At 38.4% G+C, this 25,306-nt stretch overlaps 1 protein-coding gene across 1 annotated transcript in view; it reads left to right on the plus strand.

Annotated features, from left to right (window-relative positions):
* RNF175 (ring finger protein 175) overlaps positions 1-25,306 on the plus strand; it is a 76,869-nt gene that overhangs the window by 17,897 nt on the left and 33,666 nt on the right. Inside the window, 2 exon segments of the mRNA XM_067734646.1 lie at positions 16,574-16,639; positions 22,404-22,492. Of these exon segments, the coding sequence (XP_067590747.1) occupies positions 16,574-16,639; positions 22,404-22,492 (155 nt within the window).

Raw genomic sequence — 25,306 nt, forward strand, 5'->3', positions numbered from 1 at the left:
TTCACAATGTTGATTCTTCCAATCCAAGAACATGGACTATCTCTCCATCTGGTTGTATCATCTTTAATTTCTTTCATCAGTGTCTTACAGTTTTCTGCAGACAGGTCTTTTGTCTCCATAGGTAGGTTTATTCCTAGGTATTTTATACTTTTGGTGCAGTGGTAAATGGGAGTGTTTCCTTAAATTCTCTTTCAGATTTCTTATCATTAGTATATAAGAATGCAAGAGATTTCTGTGCATTAATTTTGTAAACTGCTACTTTACCAAATTCATTGTTTAGCGTTAGTAGTTTTCTGGTAGCATCTTTAAGATTCTCTATGTATAGTATTATGTCATCTGCAAACAGTGACAGTTTTACTTCTTTTCCAATTTGGATTCCTTTTATTTCTTTTTCTTTTCTGACTGCTCTGGCTAAAACTTCCAAAACTATGTTGAATAATAGTGGTGAGAGTGGGCAACATTGTCTTTTTCCTGATCTCAGTGGAAATGGTTTCAGTTTTTCACCATTGAGAATGATGTTGGCTGTGAGTTTGTCATATATGGCCTTTATTAGGTTGAGGTACGTTCCCTCTATGCCTACCTTCTGCAGGGTTTTTTATCATAAATCGTTGTTGAATTTTCTCAAAAGCTATTTCTGCATCTATTGAGATGATCATATGGTTTTTAGCCTTCAGTTTGTTAATTTGGTGTATCACATTGATTGATTTGCCTATACTAAAGAATCCTTGCATTCCTGAGATAAACCCCACTTGATCATGGTGTATGATCCTTTTAATGTGCTGTTGGATTCTGTTTGCTAGTATTTTGTTGAGGATTTTTGCACCTATGTTCATCAGTGACCTTGGCCTGTAATTTTCTTTTTTTGTGACATCTTTTTCTGGTTTTGGTATCAGGGTGATGGTGGCCTCGTAGAATGAGTTTGGGAGTGTTCCTCTCTCTGCCATATTTTGGAAGAGTTTGAGAAGGATAGGTGTTACCTGTTCTCTAAATGTTTGGTAGAATTCACCTGTGAAGCCATCAGGTCCTGGACTTTTGCTTGTTGGAAGATTTTTAATCACAGTTTCAACGTCAGTGCTTGTGATTGGTCTGTTTATAGTTTCTATTTCTTCCTTGTTCAGTCTCAGAAGGTTGTGCATTTCTAAGAATTTGTCCATTTCTTCCAGGTTGTCCATTTTATTGGTATATAGTTGCTTTTAGTAATCTCTCATGATCCTCTGTATTTCTGCAGTGTCAGTTGTTACTCCTCCTTTTTCATTTCTAATTCTACTGATTTGAGTCTTTTCCCTTTTTTTCTTGTTGAGTCTGGCTAATGGTTTATGAATTTTTTTTAATCTACTCAAAGAACCAGCTTTTAGTTTTATTGATATTTGCTATTGTTTAATTTCTTTTTCCTTTCTTTCTTTCTTTTTTTTTTTTTTTTTTTTTTTTGCGGTACGCGGGCCCCTCACTGCCGTGGCCTCTCCCGTTGCAGAGCACAGGCTCTGGACGCACAGGCTCAGCAGCCATGGCCCATGGGCCCAGCCGCTCCACGGCATGTGGGATCTTCCCGGACCGGGGCACGAACCCGTGTCCCCTACATCGGCAGACGGACACTCAACCACTGCACCACCAGGTAAGCCCCTCTTTTTCCTTTATTTCTGATCTGATTTTTATGATTTCTTTCCTTCTGCTAATTTTGGGGGTTTTTTGTTCTTCTTTCTCTGATTGCTTTAGGTGTAATGTTAGGTTGTTTATTTGATATTTTTCTTGTTTCTTGAGGTAGGATTGTATTGCTATAAACTTACCTCTTAGAACTGCTTTTGCTGCATCCCATAGGTTTTGGGTCATCATGTTTTCATTGTCATTTGTTTCTAGGTATATTTTTGTTTCCCTTTGATTTCTTCAGTGATCTCTTGGCTAATTAGTAGTGTATTGTTCAGCCTCCATATGTTTGTATTTTTTACAGTTTTTTTCCTGTAATTGATATCTAGTCTCACGGTGCTGTAGTCAGAAAAGATATTTGATATGATTTCAATTTTCTTAAATTTACCAACACTTGATTTGTGACCCAAGATATGATCTATCATGGAGAATGTCCCATGAGCACTTGAGAAGAAACTGTATTCTGCTGTTTTTGGATGGAATGTCCTATAAATATCAATTAAGTCCATCTTGTTTAATGTGTCATTTAAAGCTTATGTTTCCTTATTTATTTTCATTGTGGATGATCAGTCCATTGGTGAAAGTGGGACATTAAAGTCCCCTACTATGATTGTGTTACTGTCGATTTTCCCTTTTATGGCTGTTAGTATTTGCCTTGTGTATTGAGGTGCTCCTATGTTGGATGCATAAATATTTACCATTGTTATATCTTCTTCTTGGATTGATCCCTTGATCATTATGTAGTGTCCTTCTTTGTCTCTTGTAATAGTCTTTATTTTAAAGTCTATTTTGCCTGATATGAGAATTGCTACTCCAGCTTTCTTCTGCTTTCCATTTGCATGGAATAACATTTTCCATCCCCTCACTTTCAGTCTGTATGTGTCCTTAGGTCTGAAGTGGGTCTCTTATAGACAGCATATATACGGGTCCTGTTTTTGTATCTATTCAGCAAGCTTGTGTCTTTTGGTTGGAGCATTTAATCCACTTACATTTAAGGTGATTATGATATTTATGTTCCTATTACCATATTCTTAATTGTTTTGGGTTTGTTACTGTAGGTCTTTTCCCTCTCTTGTGTTTCCTGCCTAGAGAAATTCCTTTAGCATTTGTTGTAAAGCTGTTTTGGTGATGATGAATTCTCTTAGCTTTGGCTTGTCTGTAAATGTTTTAATTTCTCTGTCAAATCTGAATAACAACCTTTCTGGGTAATCTTGGTTGTAGTTTCTTGCCTTTCATCACTTAAAATATGTCCTGCCACTCCCTTATACCTTGCAGTTTCTGCTGAAAGATCAGCTGTTAACCTTATGGAGATTCCTTTGTGTGTTATTTGTTGCTTTTCCCTTGCTGCTTTTAATATTTTTTCTTTGTATTTAATTTTTGATAGTTTGATTAATATGTGTCTTGGCATGTTTCTCCTTAGATTTATCCTGTATGGGACTCTCTGTGCTTCCTGGACTTGACTATTTCCTCTCCCATGTCAGGGAAGTTTTCAAAGGTAATCTCTTCAAATATTTTCTCAGTTCCTTTCTTTTTCTCTTCTTCTTTTAGGACCTCGATAATTCAAATGTTGGTGCATTTAATGTTGTCCCAGAGGCATCTGAGACTGTCCTCAATTCTTTTCATTCTTTTTTGTTTATTCTGCTCTGCAGTAATTTCCACCATTTTATCTTCCATGTCACTTATCCGTTCTTCTGGCTCAGTTATTCTGCTATTGATTCATTCTAGAGAATTTTTAATTTCATTTATTGTGTTGTTCATTATTGTTTGTTTGCTCTTTACTTCTTCTAAGTCCTTGTTAAACGTTTCTTGTATTTTCTCCATTCTACTTCTAATATTTTGGATATCTTTACTATCATTACTCTGAATTCTTTTTCAGGTAGACTGCCTATTTCCTCTTTGTTTGGTCTGGTGGGTTTTTACTTTGCTCCTTCGTTTGCTGCGTATTTCTCTGTCTTCTCATTTTGCTTAACTTACTGTGTTTGTGGTCTCCTTTTCACAGGCTGCAGGTTTGTAGTTCCCATTGTTTTTGGTGTCTGCCCCCAGTGGCTAAGGTTGGTTCAGTGGGTTGTGTAGGCTTCCTGGTGGAGGGGACCAGTGCCTGTGTTCTGGTGGATGAGGCTGGATCTTGTCTTTCTGGTGGGCAAGACCACGTCTGGTTGTTAGTTTTGTGGTGTCTGTGAACTTATGATTTTCGTCAGCCTCTTTGCTAATGGGTGTGGTTTTGTTCCTGTCTTGCTAGTTTTGTAGGATAGGGTGTCCAGCACTGTAGTTTGCTGGTTGTTGAGTGGAGCTGTGTCATAACATTGAGATGGTGATCTCTGGGAGAGCTTTCACTGTTTGATATTACATGGAACCAGGAGGTGTCTGGTGGTCCAATGTCCTGAACTCAGCTCTCCTACCTCAGAGGCACAGACATGACACCCAGCCAGAACATCAAGACGCTGTCAGCCACATGGCTCAGATGAAAAGGGAGAAAATATGAAAGAAAGAAAGAATAAAATAAAATAAAAACAAAACATTATTAAAAAAATATTAAAAATTTAAAAGGTAATAAAAGAAAGAAAAAAGAAAGAAAGAAAGAAGAGAACAACCAGGCCAAAAAACAAATCCACCAATGATAACAAGCACTAAAATCTATCAAAAAAACAAGGACAGGCAGAACCCTAGGACAAATGGTAAAAGCAAAGCTATATAGACAATATCACACAAAGAAGCATACACATACACACTCAGAAAAAGAGAAAAAGGAAAAAAAATGTATATCTATATATTTTTAAAAAGGAAGAGAGTAACCAAATCAATAAATAAATCTACCAAAGATAATAAACTCTAAATACTAACTAAGATAAACCTAAAACCAGAAACCAGTCAGTCACATACAGCAAACCCCAAGTCTACAGTTGCTCCCAAAGTCCACCACCTCAATTTTGGTATGATTCATCGTCTATTCAGGTATTCCACAGATGCAGAGTACATCAAGTTGATTGTGAAGATTTAATCTGCTGCTCCTGAGGCTGTTGGAGGAAATTTCCCTTTCTCTCCTTTGTTTGCACAGCTCCTGGGATTCAGCTTTGGATTGGCCCGGCTTCTGTATGTAGCTTGCCTGAGGGCGTCTGTTCCCCCACAGACAGGACGGTGTTAAATTAGCAGCTGATTAGGGGGCTCTGGCTTACTCAGGCCTGGGGAAGGGAGGGGTATGGAATGTGGGGTGAGTGGCAGAGGCCGGCATGACGTAGCAACAGCATGCGGTGCGCCATGTGTTCTTTCGGGGAAGTTGTCACTGGATCATGGGACCCTGGCAGTGGCAGGCTGCACAGGCTCTCGGGTGGGAAAGTGTGGATAGTGACCTGTGCTTGCACACAGGCTTCTTGGTGGCTGCAGCATCAGCCTTAGCATCTCATGCCCATGTCTGTTGTCTGCACTGATAGCCGCAGATCGTGCCCATCTCTGAAGCTCATTTAGGCGGTGCTCTGAATCCCCTCTCCTCACGCACGCTAAAACAATGGTCTCTTGCCTCTTAGGCAGTTTCAGACTTTTTCCCAGACTCCCTCCCGGCTACCTATGGTGCACTAGCCCCCTTCAGGCTGTGTTCACGCAGCCAACCCCAGTCCTCTCCCTGGGATCTGACCTCCGAAGACCGAGCCTCAGCTCCCAGCCCCCACCCACCCTGGCAGGTGAGCAGACAAGCCTCTCAGGCTGGTGAGTGCTCGTCGGTACAGATCCTCTGTGCAGAAATCTCTCCACTTTGCCCTCTGCACCCCTACTGCTGTGCTCTCCTCCATGGCTCTGAAGCTTCCCCACCACCACCCACCATCTCTGCCAGTGAAGGGGCTTCCTAGTGTATGGAAACCTTTCCTCCTTCACAGCTCCCTCCCACTGGTGCAGGTCCCATTCTTATCCTTTTCTCTCTGTTTATGCTTTTTTCTTTTGCCCTACCCAGGTATGTGGGGAGTTTCTTGCCTTTTGGGAAGTCTGAGGTCTTCTGCCAGCACTCAGTACATGTTGTGTAGGAGTTGTTCCACATGTAGATGTATTTCTGATGTATTTGTGGGGAGGAAGGTGATCTCCATGACTTACTCCTCTGCCATCTTGAAGGTCTCCCCTCTGCCCTCAATTCTTTTCATTCTTTTTTCTTTATTCTCTTCTGCAGTAGTTATTTTCACTATTTTATCTTTCAGGTCACTTATCCGTTCTTCTGCCTCAGTTATTCTGCTATTGATTCCTTCTAGAGAATTTTTTTTTTTTGGCATTATGTGGGCCTCTCACTGTTGTGGCCTCTCCCATTGTGGAGTGCAGGCTCCGGACGTGCAGGCTCAGCGGCCATGGCTCACGGGCCTAGCCACTCTGCGGCATGTGGGATCTTCCCAGACCGGGGCACGAACCCGTGTCCCCTGCATCAGCAGGTGGACTCTCAACCACTGTGCCACCAGGGAAGTCCTAGAGAATTTTTAATTTCATTTATTGTGTTGTTCATCATTGTTTGTTTGTTCTTTAGTTCTTCTAGGTCCTTGTTGAACGTTTCTTGTATTTTCTGTATTCTATTTCCAAGATTTTGGATCATCTTTACTATCATTATTCTGAATTCTTTTTCAGGTAGACTGCTTATTTCCTCTTCATTTGTTTGGTCTGGTGGGTTTTTACTTTGCTCCTTCGTCTGCTGTGTGTTTCTCTGTCTTCTCATTTTGCTTAACTTACTGTGTTTGGGGTCTCTTTTTTGCAGGCTGCAGGTTTGTAGTTCCCATTGTTTTTGGTGTCTGCCCCCAGTGGCTAAGGTTGGTTCAGTGGGTTGGGTAGGCTTCCTGGTGGAGGGCACTAGTGCCTGTGTTCTGGTGGATGAGGCTGGATCTTGTCTTTCTGGTGGGCAGGACCACGTCTAGTGATGTGTTTTGGGGTGTCTGTGAACTTATTATGATTTTAGGCAGCCTCTCTGCTAATGGGTGTGGTTGTGTTCCTGTCTTGCTAGTTGTTTGACATGAGGTGTCCAGCACTGGAACTTGCTGGGCGTTAAGTGGAGCTGGGTCTTAACTTTGAGATGGATACCTCTGGGGAGGGCTGTCACCGACTGGTATTACGTGGGACCAGGAGGTCTCTGGTTGTCCAATGTCCTGGACTTGACCATCCCACCTCAAAGGCTCAGGCCTGACACCTGACTGGAGCACCAAGACCCTGTCAGCCACACGGCCAGGTACGTGGGGAGTTTCTTGCTTTTTGGGAAGTCTGACATCTTCTGCCAGCATTCAGTAGGTGTTCTGTAGGAGTTGTTCCACATGTAGATGTATTTTTGATGTATTTCTGGGGAGGAAGGTGATCTCCACGTCTTACTCCTCTGCCATCTTGAAGGTCCTCTCACTGGCTCTTTTCTATAAGTGGCCATATAGTGAAGTTTATTTCCATGATTTGATATTGTAACTTCCACCAGTATATTAGTAGTATATTATTGTATATAACTAACTTAATTATAATTACTATAATAATAGTTACTCCATAGTAATAATAACAATTATATCACTATAATAATATACTTATATATGAAATACTATATATAAATTTATATATAACTATTACATCTTATTATAGTTGTAATAAGTGCTTTTTGTACATTATCTAAGTTACCCTGGGAGATAATAATTTTTTTCTTCCCTTTGTGAAATATAGTTCAGAGAGATTAAATAACTTGGTCAAGGTCATATCACTAATTAGTTGCAGAGAAGAGACAAGAATCCAACCTCACTAGTTATTTTCTCTCATATCAAGGATCAGCTCCTTCAATATCTCTGAATCACGGTTTCCTAATCTGCAAAATGCAAATACTGCAGATAAGAGCCCATCTCCCAGACTTGTGATTCAGAATATTTTCCTGTGAGAATTTCTAGATACACAGTGAGTGTTCAGTACCATCAGTTGACTCTGAATACATTCAAGGGATATGACTTGTATATAACATTTGTGCAAATTTAATCATACACTGTAAAAGCAGTTTACTAATAAAAGAGTCCTTTTCTGAATGCTTTTGTAAAGCTAAAATGAATACACCCCCCTCATAAATTTACATTCTCTGTTAGGAGATTTTGATGTATTGTTTTTTCAAACATCACACCTGTTTACCCTGCCTTAGCACACCCTCCTACTCTGCCATCTGCTTTGTCTGGGAGTATTCCCCGGGCTGGTTCTGTGAGATGTATTACCAGGAAACAGGAGCAGGCTGTGAAGCCAAGAACACTGGCTTAGGAGTTAGACAACTCTAGCTACTCATCTTACCACAGTGAGCCTCAGTTTCCTGATCTTTAAAATGATGGAATTTTTAAAAATAGGAAGGCCTTCTAGTTTCAGCTCTAATATGTAAGAAGCTTGAAAGTCATCACTCCCATATAACAAGAAAAAAAAAAAAGCTGAACAAACTGAATGTCAGTGACTTTTGCTGGACCTATCAGAGAATAGATGTCACAGGGAAAGCCATCACCCACAAAACTGGAAAGACAGGTGAATACAGGAACTCAAAACTAAGATCTGCTTATTGGGAGCAGAAACTGCAAGAGCCATAAACTGGAGGAAACACTTAATGGGTAACCTGGAAGAATTGTTGGGAGTAGAGTTTAGGCCAGTGTGAGAGTGAGAAACTCCTGGGGCCACAGTCTTAAGGACCGCCCATATTTTTGTAGGTTTTACCTTCAAGGATCCCACCAAGTCTTCTCATGGTAAAAAGCCAAGAAAAACTTTTGTGCTTCTGACAGGGTTAGGGGAAAAGTTAATTATTTTGAACTAGAGTTCCAGAGTGTTCACCATGACAAAGACCTGCACCGCAAGGGAAAAGATTTTATCAGAGCCTTAGCCAATGTGGAGAAAGAGAAATTACCCAACTCCAGGCCCCTCTAGCCTTCCTGTCTCACCTCAGGGGAAAACAAAAAGTTCAGAAACACTGTGAAGGTCGTAGTATGGGGACTACTAAAAGACCAAGGCTTAATCACAGAATAATAGAACACTTCCACTGCCCATCACCTGACCCCCACATCATCAGGCATCCAGAAAACAGTGGATTACAGCTGAAAGAGCTGCAAGCTACACAAGAATGCGTTTCTAGGGAAACCAGTGACAAAAAGGGAGACACAAACACGTATACTAATGGAAATTGGAGACTCTAACACATGGCAAACATCAAACACAGCCCAACTCCTAGCCAAATTAACACAAAGTCTCACACTAAATGTTCTTACTACCCAAATAAGAACCTCAATAAGAACTTCTCAACCAAAAATTACAAGTCATGCTAAGGGGAGAAGAGTTCAAAACTAGTTCAAAAGCTACTTCTTGGAGAAGATCAATAAATTTAATAAACCTCTAGCCAGCTAACAAAGAAAAATAAGAGAGAGAACACAAATTACTAATATAAGAAAAGAATAAAGGGTCATTATTACTGATCTCATGGACATAAAAAGCAAATAAATGAATATTATGAACAACTGTATGCCTACAAGTTTAGATGAAATAGACTAATTCCTTGAAAGACTCAAACTATACCAGAACTCACATAAGGAGAAATAGTCTGAATAAGCCTTCTATCTATCTTTAAAAATTGAATCAATAATTAATAACCTTCCAAAACATAAAGCACCAGGTCCAGATGGTTTCACTGGTGAATTCTACCACATATTTAAGGAAGAAATGATACAATCTCTCTAGAAAGTCGAAGCAGAGGAAATATTTCAGAACGCATTCTTTGAAGCCAGCATTATCCTAATACCTCAACCAGATGAAGACATTATAAGAAAGAGAAACTCTAGACCAGTATCTCTCACCAAAATAATTGTAAAATTCCTAAACAAAATAGAAACAAATTGAATTAAACCATGCATTTAAAAGAATTATACATCATGACCAAGTGGAATTTGTTCCAGGTAGGTAAGATTGGTTCAACAATTAAAAATCAGTTTATGCAATCAACCACATCAAGAGGGTAAAGAAGAAAACTTACGTGATTATATTAATGGATGTAGAAAAAGCATCTGACAAGGTCCAACACCCATTCATATAAAAACTCTCAGCAAACTAGAAATAGAGGGAAACTCTTCAACTTGATAAGAATATCTACAAAAAACCTACCCTAACATTATACTTAATGGTGAGAAACTGGATGCTTTCCCCTTAAGATAAGGAAGAAGACAAAAATGTCTCCTCTTATCACCCCAATTTGTCATTGTGCTGGAAGTCCTGGCTAGTACAATAAGACAAAAAAGGAAATAAAAGGTATACAGATTGGGAAGGAAGAAATAAAACCATCTTTGTTTGCAGATGACATGTTTGTCTCTATGGAAAACTCCAAAAAAATCAACAAAAAACTCCTGGAAATAATAAATGATTATAGCAAGGTTGCAGGAAACGAGGTCAATATACAAAAGTCAATTACTTTCTTATATACTAGCAATGAATAATTGGAATTTGAAATTAAAACACAATACCATTTACAATACTTAGGAAAGAAATACTTAGGTACAAATCTAGCAAAATATGTACAAGAGCTATATGCAAAAACAGAAGATCTCAAATAAATGGAAAGATAATCAATGTTCATGGATTGGAAAGTTCAATATTGTCAAGATGTTGATTCTTTCCAACTTGATCTAAAGGTTCTACAATCCCAATCAAAATCCCAGCAATCTATTTTGGGAACATTGACAAACTGATTCTACAATTTATAAGAAAAGGCAAATGACCTAGAATAGACAGCACGACAATGAAGAACAATGTTGGAGGAGTGATGCTCCCCAACTTCAAGATTTACTATAAAGCTGTAGTAATGACTACAGTGTGGTATTGGTGAAAGAATAGACACATAGATCAATGGAACTGAATAGAGAGCCCATAAATAGACCCCCACAAATATAGTCAACTGATCCATGACAAAGGAGCAAAAAGGCAATTCAATGGAGCAAGGATATCTTTCAACAAATGGTACTGAAACAATTGGCCATCCATATGCAAAAAAATTAATAATAATCTAGAAAATCTAGACATAGAACTTATGTATTTCACAAAAATGAACTCAAAATGGATCATGGACCTAAATGTAAAATGCAAAACTATAAAACTTCTAGAAGATAACATAGGAAAAATATCTAGATGAATTTGCATTTGGTGATGAGTTTTAGATACAACACCTAAAGCATGATCCAGGAAAGACAATATTGGTAAGTTGAATTTTATTTGGAGTAAAAAGTGCTCTGTGAAAGACACTGTTAAGGGAATGAAAAGACAAGCTACAAACTGGGAGAAAGTAACTATAAAATACATACTTAATAAAGGACTGTTATCCAAAATATACTTAAAGCTCAATCATAAGAAATCAACTCAGTTAAATGTCAAAATATCTAAAAAGACAGCTCATCAAGGAAGATATACAGATGGCAAATAAGCATATGAAAAGAAGCTCACCATCTAAGGGAATGGCAAGTTAAAACAATAATGAGTTACCAATACATGCTTATTAAAATGATTAAAATAAAAAATCTAACAATACCAAATGCTGATGAGGATGTGGAGCAGCAGGAACTCTTGCTGTGTGGGAATGCAAAATGGTAAAGCCAGTTTGGAAGGCAGCTGGGCAGTCTCCCACAAAGCTAAACATAGCCTTATGATTCAGCGATCACTACTGGGTATTTACCCAATTGAATTGAAACCTACATTCACAAAAAAACCTGCATGAAAATATTTAAAGCACCTTTATTCATAATCACCCCAAACTGGAAGCAACCAAGATGTCCTTTAAAATATGAATGAATAAGCAAACTGTGGTACCTCCATACAATGAAGCATTAGTCAGCAGTAAAAAGATATGGGTTATCAAGCCACAAAAAGACATGAAGGAACAAGCCAATATGAAAAGGCTATATACTGTATGATTCCAATTATATGACATTCTGGAAAATGCAAAAACAAAGACAATAAAATAATCAGTGGTTGCCAGTGGCTCAGGGAAGGAAAAGGATAAGGAAGTGAAATGGGAATTTAAGGCAGTAAAACTGATCTGTATGATACTGTAATTTTGCTTACAAGATATTATGCATTTCTCAAATCCCATTGAACTATACAGCACAAAAAGCAGACCTTAAGGTATGCAAATTTTTAAAAATCATTTAGGAAGTTTAGGGAATCCCAGGGAGAAATGCAGACCGTGAAGAGAAAATCTAAGTGCATTACAAGTGTGTGAAACAACCTCATTGAAGGGAATTAGGGGGAAAGGTGCTGCTCTGAGTACCTTTGGAAATGAGAGGAGTCTGTAAGATGAAGTCAATAGGAGCTTCATGTGATCACTAGTGGGCAAGGTTGTTTCCCATGCGGTACAGGTTAACAATTCTGATACTCCTATATTTGTGTACTGGGATGGAACAATTCAGTCAATCAATGATAAATGGTGGGAGTGGGAGTTTACAGATAAAAAAGGGAGGAATTTAGAAAAAAAAGTAGGAAGTACACACACAATAATGTGTGTGAACAGTTTTGTACATTGAAGGTATTATTATTATTATTTATACATAATATTTATGCCCTGAAGGTATTATTTATTATGCATAAAGTATTATTACTTTCACATTATTTCATGCATAATTTGGACCAGGTACTTCAGAGGCGAGAGACCAATCCAAAAGCTCAGAATTTTTTCAGATACAGCTTTTAACAAATTTGTCTGTCTTCTGAAGTGCTCATTTAATTTGTCTAGACTGATTCTGTTGTATGGTCTATAGGAGCTGTGTACATCAGAGAAGCTTATCATAAATATATAGAGCAAAGGAAACAGCTTATTAAGAAAATAAAGTTGAAAAATATAACATAAACTGCTCCTAGGTGATGCCAAAAAGTGTGGGTAGAAAGTAGAAAATTTTTCATATTTTGTTTGAGATACTACTAAATACCTGAATGTTTGCAAATACACGATCACATTTTTAGCACAGCATAGACTGAACATCTGGATATTTGAATTTTTCTCTTTCCAGCTGCTAGTGTTGATACAGTATACACATAGGCAAAGCCTCAAAGTTAAATTATTCCCAAATGCTTTTAACAGCATTTAATTAAAAATAAAATTTCATTCAACAACACCCTCGCCACCTTCTTTTATGTATCCTGTTTTTCGTATCTGCAGGAAGTGGAGGAGGGTGCACCAAAAAAGAATCTTTCTACTGCTCTTCAAATCAATAGAAGGCTTGAGGAGTAAATACACAGAATTTCAGCTTCAGATACACTGTTAACTTGCCTCAATACACAGGCAAATAATTTGCCACAGATTGAAAATTTGCTTTATTTAAATCAAACTTCCTGACTATTAATAGCTGTGAAACACTAAAACACATTACTGTACCAATAAAGTGTTATCTATTCGAATCTTTTTAATACACAAATACATACATAGTTGCATACATACTTACATGTATACATATATGCCACTGCAGAATCTCCTTTAAGAATTTAAGTAGCAAAATCAACAGTCAATTGATTTGAAGATAGAAATATGGAGCAAGTGAATTTCTAAGAGCCCTTCATATGCCAGGATTCTGTACTTTTACTTATTCGATATGTCCACACTCTCCTTCATTGACTTTGAACTGATAGCAGTAATATTTCCTGGAGCCAGGAAATTATAATTTTCTGCTTACCTCTGAGCATCCTTCTGCTCTCCCTCCAGCCCCACCTATACAAATACACACAGACCCACCACAAATGGTTGCAGATAGTTTAGGATTTGTAGTGCAAAGGGAATGGGCATAAAACAACTTTCTTTTTCTTTCTTTCTTTTTCTTTCTTTCTTTCTTTCATACTGTGTGACTCATTCATCATTCTGTACAATTAGACAAATGAAAAGATTTCTTTGTTTTGACTTGATTAGCAGTTCTTTTCAGATTCACTATGTGCATGGCTGCAAGAACAAACATGGTACCTTTCAGCAGCATCTTATTCGTCAGGAAATTCCTCCTGCCATGATGCGTGGGTGGGGAGGACGGGGTGATGTGATCCAGATGCACAGGCTGCCCTTTGCCAGGAATGCAGATGTGTTTTATCCGCACATGCCCAGATGGTGACCCCTCTGGCATTATTAATGTGTCCCAGCTGCCAGGTTTCCTCCTTTGCATGCATGTGCCTCAATTTCACATATTTCGTGCGTTTATTTATGAGGCACAACATTCCTACATTTCATATGTGGCAGTTATTATTAAAAATGAGAAGTTCTAACTGCTCTGGAAATTGATAAAGAATCTTTTAAATCGCTCTGAAATGTGGCCCTCATTTCAAAATAAGTTCTTATACAATTATTGAATTCATCATGCAAACTTCTGACCTTTCCCCTTGCATGCTGAGAAAGCACGGCACTGGGTATCCACTTTAAAGATAGTTAAGAAATTAAATATTTGCATACACAATACATTATAATGATTTTTTGCTTTCCTTTTATTTCTGATCTCCAAGGCCTATATTTTTTTAAGTAGCATGTGTATACATTTGAACATTGTTATTTACTGTTAATTAAATCCAGGCATCAAGTAAGAGAAATTTGGAATCTTCTAGAAATAGGTTGTACTTATAGACCTACAGGGAAAGAACTAGTTTTATAAGAATATAGTCCAGTCATCACTTCAAACTGTAAAAGAGTGTAGCTCCACTGATTAGAGGAAATGGATTAGTCTTGTAAATTTTGGCTTATAATCTAAAGTATAAAACATAGGAGCATGGTAGTTTCACTAAATTAAACTGAACTGAATCTTAACTTTTTATTTTAAAAAAATTCAGCATTTTGTGGGGTAGATATAAAAGTGAATCAAATTCTTAAAACAAAAAGATGAAAAATGCAAATGAGAGATGATCAGATTTTGAAAGATGGAGTTTATGTCCATTTCCTCTTTTAATATCAGAAGTAATAAACTAAGAAAAAAGTCAAAATCTATCATTTATCATAGCTAACAATCTCTATGATCAGCTATGGGAAATGAATGATCTAGATACGGAGGAGATTTTTCAAGGGGCTGCACACTTTCATTATCACTAGTAGAGTCAAAGTTGCTGACGCTGAGTGCTAAAGGAAACATATCTTGAGTCCTGGTTACCTAGCATGTGGTTTGTGGCCCTCATGAAAACTACTCTACTTCCTTAAGTAAAACCTGTTTTTCCTGTTTAGATATATACATCTTTATCTCAATTTCAGAAAGAAAGGTGCAAACTCATTCATTAGCTTTGACGGTACCCACAAAGTAGAATGGAAAATTAAAGCAATGATCTGACTAATTTGGACAGAAGTAAAGAGTATTTACCCTTCCCTGGAAGTACTGCCTGTAATTTAAAGACAAAAAAAGTAAGTTATTATAAGATATTTTTTCCTGAACTCTCCAAATAGTTACTTCAGATTTGATCTGTGTGTATTTTTGTTCAAATGCATATATATAATAACAATTGTAGTGTTCTCTGAAAGAAGATTTAGAGCCACTCTAAGAAGACTTCAGATCCAGGCCATTTATGAGATGAAGAAATAAAAAACCTGGAAGATGTCTTCTTATTTGACATGGAAAGAAGAATGGCTGTGGCCTTGGGTCTTTTTGGTTTAAATCTTGAAGTTCTATCAAATAATTTTGGTTATTGACTTTGAGATTATTATAAACAAGTTCTCATTAAAGGACCCAAATATACTCACAAACTTTTTTTCTAAGCCACTTCTTTTTATCACGAAGATGAAGAAAGTAAACAAACAAATGACATCAGTCTTTTTTATACTCAGATGACAAACATGTGACACGCGTGCTCTGGCAAATTTTTCCACATCACTGGCAGACATAATTAACTGATCATGATACTCTTTACTGCTAAACTAAGACCCGATCTCATAATCTCCTTCAACAGAGTATTGCCAGGTGCCACTACATATTAAAGTCTACACCTGAGACAAAACCTCTTTGCCAGCCTCCTCGTATATTGGTGCTGAGCATATATAGGTGGTTAGTCTGAATGTGATAAAAAATAAAAGATCAAAGGTTATTGCTATTGTGGTTTTTATAAGGAGGTGAGTAGCTGGCATTAGGCCTGATCTATAGAGTAAGAGTGTCACTATGGTAACCATAACAAGTCATTGACCCGACAGCTCATCAGCACAGTCTATCCTGTTTCCGGCCAAGTGGGACTGAGGCCAGAAAACTTAAAGGACCCTCTGAAGGCTACTTGGACTCAGGTCAGTGGTATAGGCCACAAAGGGGTTACACACAGAGGGACACGAAACAGTCTGATCCACATCTGGGGCTGCCTGGACAGGGCACCAATAACTGAAGAGAAAAGACAAGAAGAAATATGGTGGGTTGAAGATCCAATCATCAGGGACAAGGTAACCCAACAGTGGGGATGCGAGAGTAGCCCTGCAGAGCACAGTGGGACAGCAGGCAGGAGAGTCCCAGACGCTGCTGCATTGACACCACTTCCTCCTTTGCCATCGCAGTGCATTTGTATATGTGCTGTCATAGTAACAACAGCCGCTCGGCTCCCTGTAGCTCAGTACTGCTTCCAGAGCACTTTCCCAGCTGTGATCTCCTTTGTTCCCCACCTCAGTCAACACAGGGGAAGCAGACATTGTGTCCCCCGATTTTACCACTAAAGTGCAGCTCATTTGTCCAAAATCACATAACTGTTGCACACTAAAGTTCCTTTCATCTGAAATATCTGTAGAAGGAGGTGACAGAAGATGCATATTTTGGATTATTTCCCATCCTAATGTTCAAATAACTGTGCCTTCCATAGCTGCACATGTACAGAGCAGCTTGCAGGTGGGTGGTGAGCCAGGTGCATGTTCCAGACAGGATGGTGAAGGTGGCTTCCCCCTGCCCCAGAGTAGCTTCTGAATCGTGTAATAGTAGAGGTGCCATCTGGCCCTCAGTCACTGAAGGAGCCTTTCTGTTTATCTCTCTGACAGCTGGTGACCCTGTTGCAGATGTGGGTTGTCCCTTAGTTTTTCACAATAAAACTTCACTGGTGGTGGAGACAGGAGAAGATGTGTAAGAGTAGGACGCAGAGATAAACTTCCTCCCCACAGATACATCAGAAATACATCTACACGTGGAACTGCTCTTATAGAACACCCACTGAACACTGGCAGAAGACCGCAGACCTCCCAAAAGCCATGTGGAGGACAGTCTCTTGGTGCTCCAGCTGAACGTCAGGGCTGCGCCTCTGAGGTGGGAGAGCCAACTTCAGGACACTGGTCCACAAGAGACCTCCCAGCTCCACATAATATCAAATGGCAAAAATCTCCCAGAGATCTCCATCTCAACACAAACACCCAGCTTCACTCAACCACCAGCAAGCTACAGTGCTGGACACCCTATGCCAAACAACTAGCAAGACAGGAACAGAGCCCCATCCATTAGCAGAGAGGATGCCTAAAATCATAAAAAGGCCAGAGACACCCCAAAACACACCACCAGATGTGGACCTGCCCACCAGAAAGACAAGATCCAGCCTCATCCACCAGAACATAGGCACTAGTCCCCTCCACCAGGAAACCTACACAACCCACTGAACCAACCTTAGCCACTGGGGACAGAAACCAAAAACAACGGGAACTACAAACCTTCAGCCTGCAAAAAGGAGACCCTCCAATACAGTAAGATAAGCAAAATGAAAAGACAGAAAAACACACAGCAGATGAAGGAGCAAGATAAAAATCCACCAGACCTAACAAATGAAGAGGAAATAGGCAGTCTACCTGAAAAATACTTCAGAATAATGATAGTAAAGATGATCCAAAATCTTGGAAATAGAAAAGAGAAAATTCAAGAAACACTTAACAAGGACCTAGAAGAACTAAAGAGGAAACAAGCAATGGTGAATAACACAATGAATGAAATTAAAAATACTCTAGAAGGGATCAATAGCAGTATAACTGAGGCAGAAGGACAGATAAGTCACCTGGAAGATAAAATAGTGGAAATAGCTACTGCAGAGCAGAATAAAGAAAAAAGAGTGAAAAGAACTGAGGACAGTCTCAGACACCTCTGGGACAACATTAAACACACCAACATTCGAATTATAGGGGTCTCAGAAGAAGAAGAGAAAAAGAAAGGGACTGAGAAAATATTTGAAGAGATTATAGTTGAAAACTTCCCAAATATGGGAAAGGAAATAGTTAATCAAGTCCAGGAAGCACATAAAGTCCCATACAGGATAAATCCAAGGAGAAACACGCCAAGGTACATATTAATCAAACGATCAAAAATTAAATACAAAGAAAACATATTAAAAGCAGCAAGGGAAAAACAACAAATAACACACAAAGGAATCCCCATAAGGTTAACAGCTGATCTTTCAGCAGAAACTCTACAAGCCAGAAGGGAATGGCAGGACATATTTAAAGTGATGAAGGAGAAAAACCTACAACAAAGATCACTCTAACCAGCAAGGATCTCATTCAGATTTGATGGAGAAATTAAAACCTTTACAGACAAGCAAAAGCTGAGAGAGTTCAGCACCACCAAACCAGCTTTACAACAAATGCTAAAGGAACTTCTCTAGGCAGGAAACACAAGAGAAGGAAAAGACCCACAATAACAAACCCAAAACAATTAAGAAAATGGGAATAGGAACATACATATCAATAATTACCTTAAATGTAAATGGATTAAATGCTCCCACCAAAAGACTGGCTGAATGGATATAGAAACAAGACCCTTATATATGCTGTCTACAAGAGACCCACTTCAGACCCAGAGACAAATACAGACTGAAAGTGTGGGAATGGAAAAAGATATTCCATGCAAATGGAAATCAGAAGAAAGCTGGAGTAGCAATTCTCATTGCAGACAATATAGACTTTAAAACAAAGACTATTACAAGAGACAAAGAAGGACACTACATAATGATCAAGGGATCAATCCAAGAAAAAGATATAACAATTGTAAATATTTATGCACCCAACATAGGAGCACCTCAATACATAAGACAAATGCAAGCAGCCATAAAAGGGGAAAGCGACAGTAACACAATCATAGTAGGGGACTTTAACACTCCACTTTCACCAATGGACAGATCATCCAAAATGAAAATAAATAAAGAAACACAAGCTTTAAATGACACATTAAACAAGATGGACTTAATTGATATTCATAGGACATTCCATCCAAAAACAACAGAATACACATTCTTCTCAAGTGCTCATGGAACATTCACCAGGATAGATCATATCATGGGCCACAAATCTAGCCTTGGTAAATTTAAGAAAATTGAAATCTTATCAAGCATCTTATCTGACCACAATGCTATCAATTACAGGAAAAAATATCTGTAAAAAATACAAACACATGGAGGCTAAACAATACACTACTTAATAACGAAGTGATCACTGAAGAAATCAAAGAGGAAATCAAAAAATACCTAGAAATAAATGACAATGGAGACATGACGACCCAAAACCTATTGGATGCAGCAAAAGCAGTTCTAAGAGGGAAGTGTATAGCTATACAATCCTACCTTAAGAAACAGGAAACATCTCAAATAAACAACCTGACCTTGCACCTAAAGTAATTAGAGAAAGAAGAACAAAAAAACCCCAAAGTTAGCAGAAGGGAAGAAATCATAAAGATCAGATCAGAAATAAATGAAAACGAAATGAAGGAAATGATAGCAAAGATCAATAAAACTAAAAGCTTGTTCTTTGAGAAGATAAATAAAACTGATAAACCATTAGCCAGACTCATCAAGAAAAAAAAGGGAGAAGACTCAAATCAATAGAATTAGAAATGAGAAAGGAGAAGTAACAACTGACACTGCAGAAATACAAAGGATCATGAGAGATTACCACAAGCAACTCTATGTCAATAAAATGGACAACCTGGAAGAAATGGACAAATTCTTAGAAATGCACAACCTTCCAAGACTGAACCAGGAAGAAATAGAAACTATGAACAGACATATCACAAGCACTGAAATTGAAACTGTGATTAAAAATCTTCCAACAAACAAAAGCCCAGGACCAGATGGCTTCACAGGCGAATTCTATCAAACATTTAGAGAAGAGCTAACACCTATCCTTCTCAAACTCTTCCAAAATACAGCAGAGGGAGGAACACTCCCAAACTCATTCTACGAGGCCACCATCACTCTGATACCAAAACCAGACAAAGATATCACAAAGAAAGAAAACTACAGGCTAATATCACTGACGATCGTAGATGCAAAATTCCTCAACAAAATACTAGCAAACAGAATCCAACAGCACATTAAAAGGATCATACACCATGATCAAGTGGGGTTTATTCCAGGAATGCAAGGATTCTTCAATATATGCAAATCAATCAGTGTGATACACCATATTAACAAATTGAAGGAGGAAAAACATATGATCATCTCAATAGATGCAGAGAAAGCTTTCAACAAAATTCAACACCCAATTATGATAAAAACCCTGCAGAAAGTAGGCACAGAGGGAACTTTCCTCAACCTAATAAAGGCCATATATGACAAACCCACAGCCAACATTGTTCTCAATGGTGAAAAACTGAAACAATTCCCACTAAGATCAGGAACAAGACAAGGTTGCCCACTCTCACCACGCTTATTCAATGTAGTTTTGGAAGTTTTAGCCACAGCAATCAGAGAAGAAAAAGAAATAAAAGGAATCCAAATTGGAAAAGAAGTAAAGCTGTCACTGTTGGCAGATAACATGATATTATACATAGAGAATCCTAAAGATGTTACCAGAAAACTACTAGAGCTAATCAATGAATTTGGTAAAGTAGCAGGATACAAAATTAATGCACAGAAATCTCTTGTATTCCTATACGCTAATGATGAAAAATCTGAAAGTGAAATTAAGAAAACACTCCCATTTACCATTGCAACAAAAAGAATAAAATATCTAGGAATAAACCTACCTAAGGAGACAAAGACCTGTATACAGAAAATTATAAGACACTGATGAAAGAAATTATAGATGATACAAATAGATGGAGAGATATACCATGTTCATGGATTGGAAGAATCAACATTGTGAAAATGACTCTACTACCCAAAGCAATCTGCAGATTCAATGCAATCCCTAACAAATTCCCACTGGCATTTTTCACAGAACTAGAACAAAAAATTTCACCATTTGTATGGAAACACAAAAGACCCCGAATAGCCAAAGCAACCTTGAGAAAGAAAAACGGAGCTGGAGGAATCAGGCTCCTGCACTTCAGACTATACTACAAAACTACAGTAATCAAGACAGTAGGGTACTGGCACAAAAACAGAAATATAGATCAATTGAACAATATAGAAAGCCCAGAGATAAACCCATGCACATATGGTCACCTTATCTTTGATAAAGGAGGCAAGAATATACAGTGGAGAAAAGACAGCCCCTTCAATAAGTGGTGCTGGGAAAGCTGGACAGGTACATGTAAAACTATGAAATTAGAACACTCCTTAACACCATACACAAAAATAAAAAAATAGATCAGAGACCTAAGTGTAAGACAGACCCTATCAAACTCTTAGAGGAAAACATAGGTAGAACACTATATGACATAAATCACAGCAAAATCCTTTTTGACCCACCTCCTAGAGAAATGGAAATAAAAACAAAAATAAACAAATGGTACCTAATGAAACTTCAAAGCTTTTGCACAGCAAATTAAACCATAAACAAGACCAGAAGACAGCCCTCAGAATGGGAGAAAATATTTGCAAATGAAGCAACTGACAAAGGATTAATCTCCAAAATTTATAAGTAGCTCATGCAGATCAATAACAGAAAAACAAACAACCCAATCCAAAAATGGGCAGAAGACCTAAATAGACATTTCTCCAAAGATATACAGATTGCCAACAAACACATGAAAGAATGTTCAACATCATTAATCATGAGAGAAATGCAAATCAAAACTACAATGAGATCTCATCTCACACCAGTCAGAAGGGCTATCATCAAAAAATCTAGAAACAATAAATGCTGGAGAGAGTGTGGAGAAAAGGGAACACTCTTGCACTGTTGGTGGGAATGTGAATTGGTACAGCCACTATGGAGAACAGTATGGAGGTTCCTTAAAATACTACAAATAGAACTACCATACGACCCAGCAATCTCACTACTGGGCGTATCCCCTGAGGAAACCAGAATTCAAAAAGAGTCATGTCCCAAAATGTTCATTGCAGCTCTATTTGAAATAGCCAGGACATGGGAGCAATCTACCATCAACAGATGAATGGATAAAGAAGATGTGGCACATATATACAATGGAATATTACTCAGCCATTAAAATAAACGAAATTTAGTTATTTGTAGTGAGGTGGATGGACATAGAGTCTGTCATACAGAGTGAAGTCAGAAAGTGAAAAACAAATACCATATGCTAACACACATATATGGAATCTAAGAAAAAAAAAGGTCATGAAGAACCTAGGGGTAAGGTGGGAATAAAGTCTCAGACCTACTAGAGAATGGACTTGAGGATATGGGGAGGGGGAAGGGTAAGCTGTGACAAAGTGAGAGAGTGGCATGGACATATATACACTACCAAACTTAAAATAGATAGCTAGTGGGAAGTAGCTGCATAGCACAAGGAGATAAGCTAGGTGGTTTGTGACCACCCAGAGGGGTGGGTTAGGGAAGGTGGGAGGGAGGGAGATGCAAGAGGGAAGAGATATGGGAACATATGTATATGTATAACTGATTCACTTTGTTATAAAGCAGAAACTAACACACAATTGTAAAGCAATTATACTCCAATAAAGATGTTAAAAAAAAAAAACTTTACTGTTGGTGATTTCTGTCTATGTGGGGAATGTTCTCATTTATTACAAGCTACATCCTCTGCAGCGCTACCCGAAAACCCTTCTCAGGGAGAACACCACAGTATGTATTCCATTCATTCTTTCTCCACCACACCCTTAATTTTAACCATTAGAAAGTATATTTAATATCCATTTTCCTGATGCGGAGGAGGGTATTACACCTCTTTGACCCTTTGTAGCAAAACTGGAGATTTGCTCTACTGCTGTGCATTCACATTCATATTTAATGGTATTCCAACATGTCTGTGAAATTTATTATTTTAGACATCAGCTAGTGAAGGCCTGGAGAAAGAGAAGTGAAACTATTGTTTAAATTTTTTAGAGCACTATTTGCATGTTGACTTTTTCCTCAGCATTTTATTGGATCCCATGCTAAGTCACATCACATACATTTTATCATAAAGCAAGAGTTGGAAGTTTGTACTTCTAACAACTATGTATGTATTTCATGTCTGATAAATCATGAGTAATGGACAAGCTATTACTCTCATAACAAATGAAGTTTAATATTCCAGTGCTCACTTTAATTCCCATTGCCAACCTCTTGAAATGTATATAATTCCATCAGATCATTCACAAAACTTTCCAAAGGGCTTATAACCTCATAATGTGTCCACAAGTTTGTTCTTGCTCTCTGTGTTCTTGTTCTGAACAAGATCTGAATCCAATCCAGATAAAACTGATGAGATGAAGAGAAAATGTGTAGTGTTCAATGATAATAAGGCAATGTCAAATTTTGATCTGTGTAGGAGAATAAATCATAAGTTTCTATGAAATATTTTTATGATTTTTTAGCCATTCACGTATACTTTTTTAATCCTCTAGAAAAGTAGGAGAGATAAATATCAATTTTTTCTTCTACTTTGGAGAAGGAAAATATATTCAGTGAGAGAAACCAGATAAATAAATGTAAAGATAAAGACTGAAATTCAAATAAATGAATTCTGGTTTATGAGTATCTTAATTTAATCCCATTTGGGGAAGAGCTTTAGGGTGGTATTAAGAGACCTTCTAAATTGGCCAGTTTGGAGTTTTACACAGCCTTTGTAGGGCCTGGTTTATCCATCAGTAAATGGACATATGGTATCCTTTCTCCTTCTTACAAAATATAAGTTGTTTAAAACTTGTGAAAGGGATCTAAGTTTTGGATGAATTGAAATTTACTTGTTTTCATCCCCTGAACATAATCCATATTCTATTTCAATGAGAATGTTCACTTTTCTACTGTATAATGAATTACCTGAGCTAAATGCTGTATTTCTGTGCACATGAAGAGGAACTCCAATACCAAAAGTACCCAAATGCGGCCTCATGGCAATTCACAGCTCCTATATCTCAGATGGCCAGGGCCCATGCTGTCTGCTGCTCATGTTCACTGTGCTCCCACTCCAGCTTCTTCGGGCTGCTCAGCTCCGAGACCTGACACAGTCTGAGAGCCAAGATGCTCCACTGACATCTTAAAAGACAACAATGGGAGAGGCTCATTAAGGCCCCATTTCTTCCTGGATAAAGAAGCTCCAGTTCATGAGAGGTAGTACACCCTAAGGATCTTTATGGATCATTGCTTATTCATCATATTATAGGTAAGTCCCATATTAGCTATGTTCCAGTTGGAAGTGGAGGATTTCATAACAAACGAGGAAAGCTGGTTGGAACAAATTGGCACGGTGCAGAAGGCAAACCCAAGAAGAGTCTCCAGTACCAACGCCATTTAAAAACCGGCTGTTCCGCTCCCAGAGTATACCAGGGCTTCTCTGTGGAAAAGAGAACAGAGAAAGGGAAGTGGGTTTCCTCTCTACTATAGTTGGGTTTCCTGTCAAGCAATATTCAGGCTCAAAAAAAGGCCACAGGCCAGCCACAAAGAGCTGGGCTCGATCACATGAACTCCAACTTAAGGCCAAGCTTCCCTTTGTGGAGGCTGCTCTGACACCAACACAATTTCTAATCTAGCATATCTGTGTCCAGTGTAATCTGAGTAGCAAGGAAGTTCTGGGCTTTACAAACTCATACCGCCAATAAGCAGGAAGGTTTGGGTGGGGAGATGGAGGGGTACATTTGGAAAACATAACACAACCATAACAACAATATGACATATTGAGTTACCACATTTTCTCACATAATCTTCGGGACTGCTTTAGGATCTGGTGCTACCCTCCTCACTTCATAAATGAGGCAATCACAGTTCAGAAATGCTAAATAAGGTGGCCAAGGTCCCACAGGTAGTAAGCCAGGGAGCCCAGAATCAAGCCACGGACTACTGGAATGCAAAGCCTCTGCCCCAAGAACATGCTGTGGCTTAATTATATCAACCAGCTGCTTTGCACAGAGAAAGCCTGCAGTTTAAACAGTTATTAATCAGACACACCTCTAATGCTGGTACAACCTTGAGATGGGCAGAAAGTACATGTGGAGTTCAGGGAAGCCTACTCTGGTGCTGCCAATGTTGTGAGGGTTGGAGGGGATATCCTCTCAGAGCTGCCACTTTTCCCACTTTTCCCATCATCACCCTTTTTGGCAACATTAACTTCTGCCTTTATCTCGATGCACTGAACAATGCTCCACAGTGCTCAACACTGGCAAGTCATAAGGACTGATGGCCCAAGGAGTCACTGTTGCAAAAAGACCACAAAAGCCCTTTCTGGCTCCCTTTGGAGATGACAGCCTCATAATGATTTAAGACACCTTGTGCAGCCCATGTGAGTTTCCTGCTCCAAGTAACTCTCCATTGTTGACCCCTCTGATGAGGCAGGATTACACCTATAGGAGAAGGTGCTGTCTAGATAACTCTTGTATGTCCCTTGCTTGAAGTGGAGAAAGCATTTCATCATAGAAATAATTTAAATGACAAATCATTTATCAGGCAAGCCCACAAACC

The sequence above is a fragment of the Pseudorca crassidens genome, chromosome 4 (genome assembly GCF_039906515.1).
Source record: "Pseudorca crassidens isolate mPseCra1 chromosome 4, mPseCra1.hap1, whole genome shotgun sequence".
NCBI lineage: Eukaryota > Metazoa > Chordata > Mammalia > Artiodactyla > Delphinidae > Pseudorca > Pseudorca crassidens.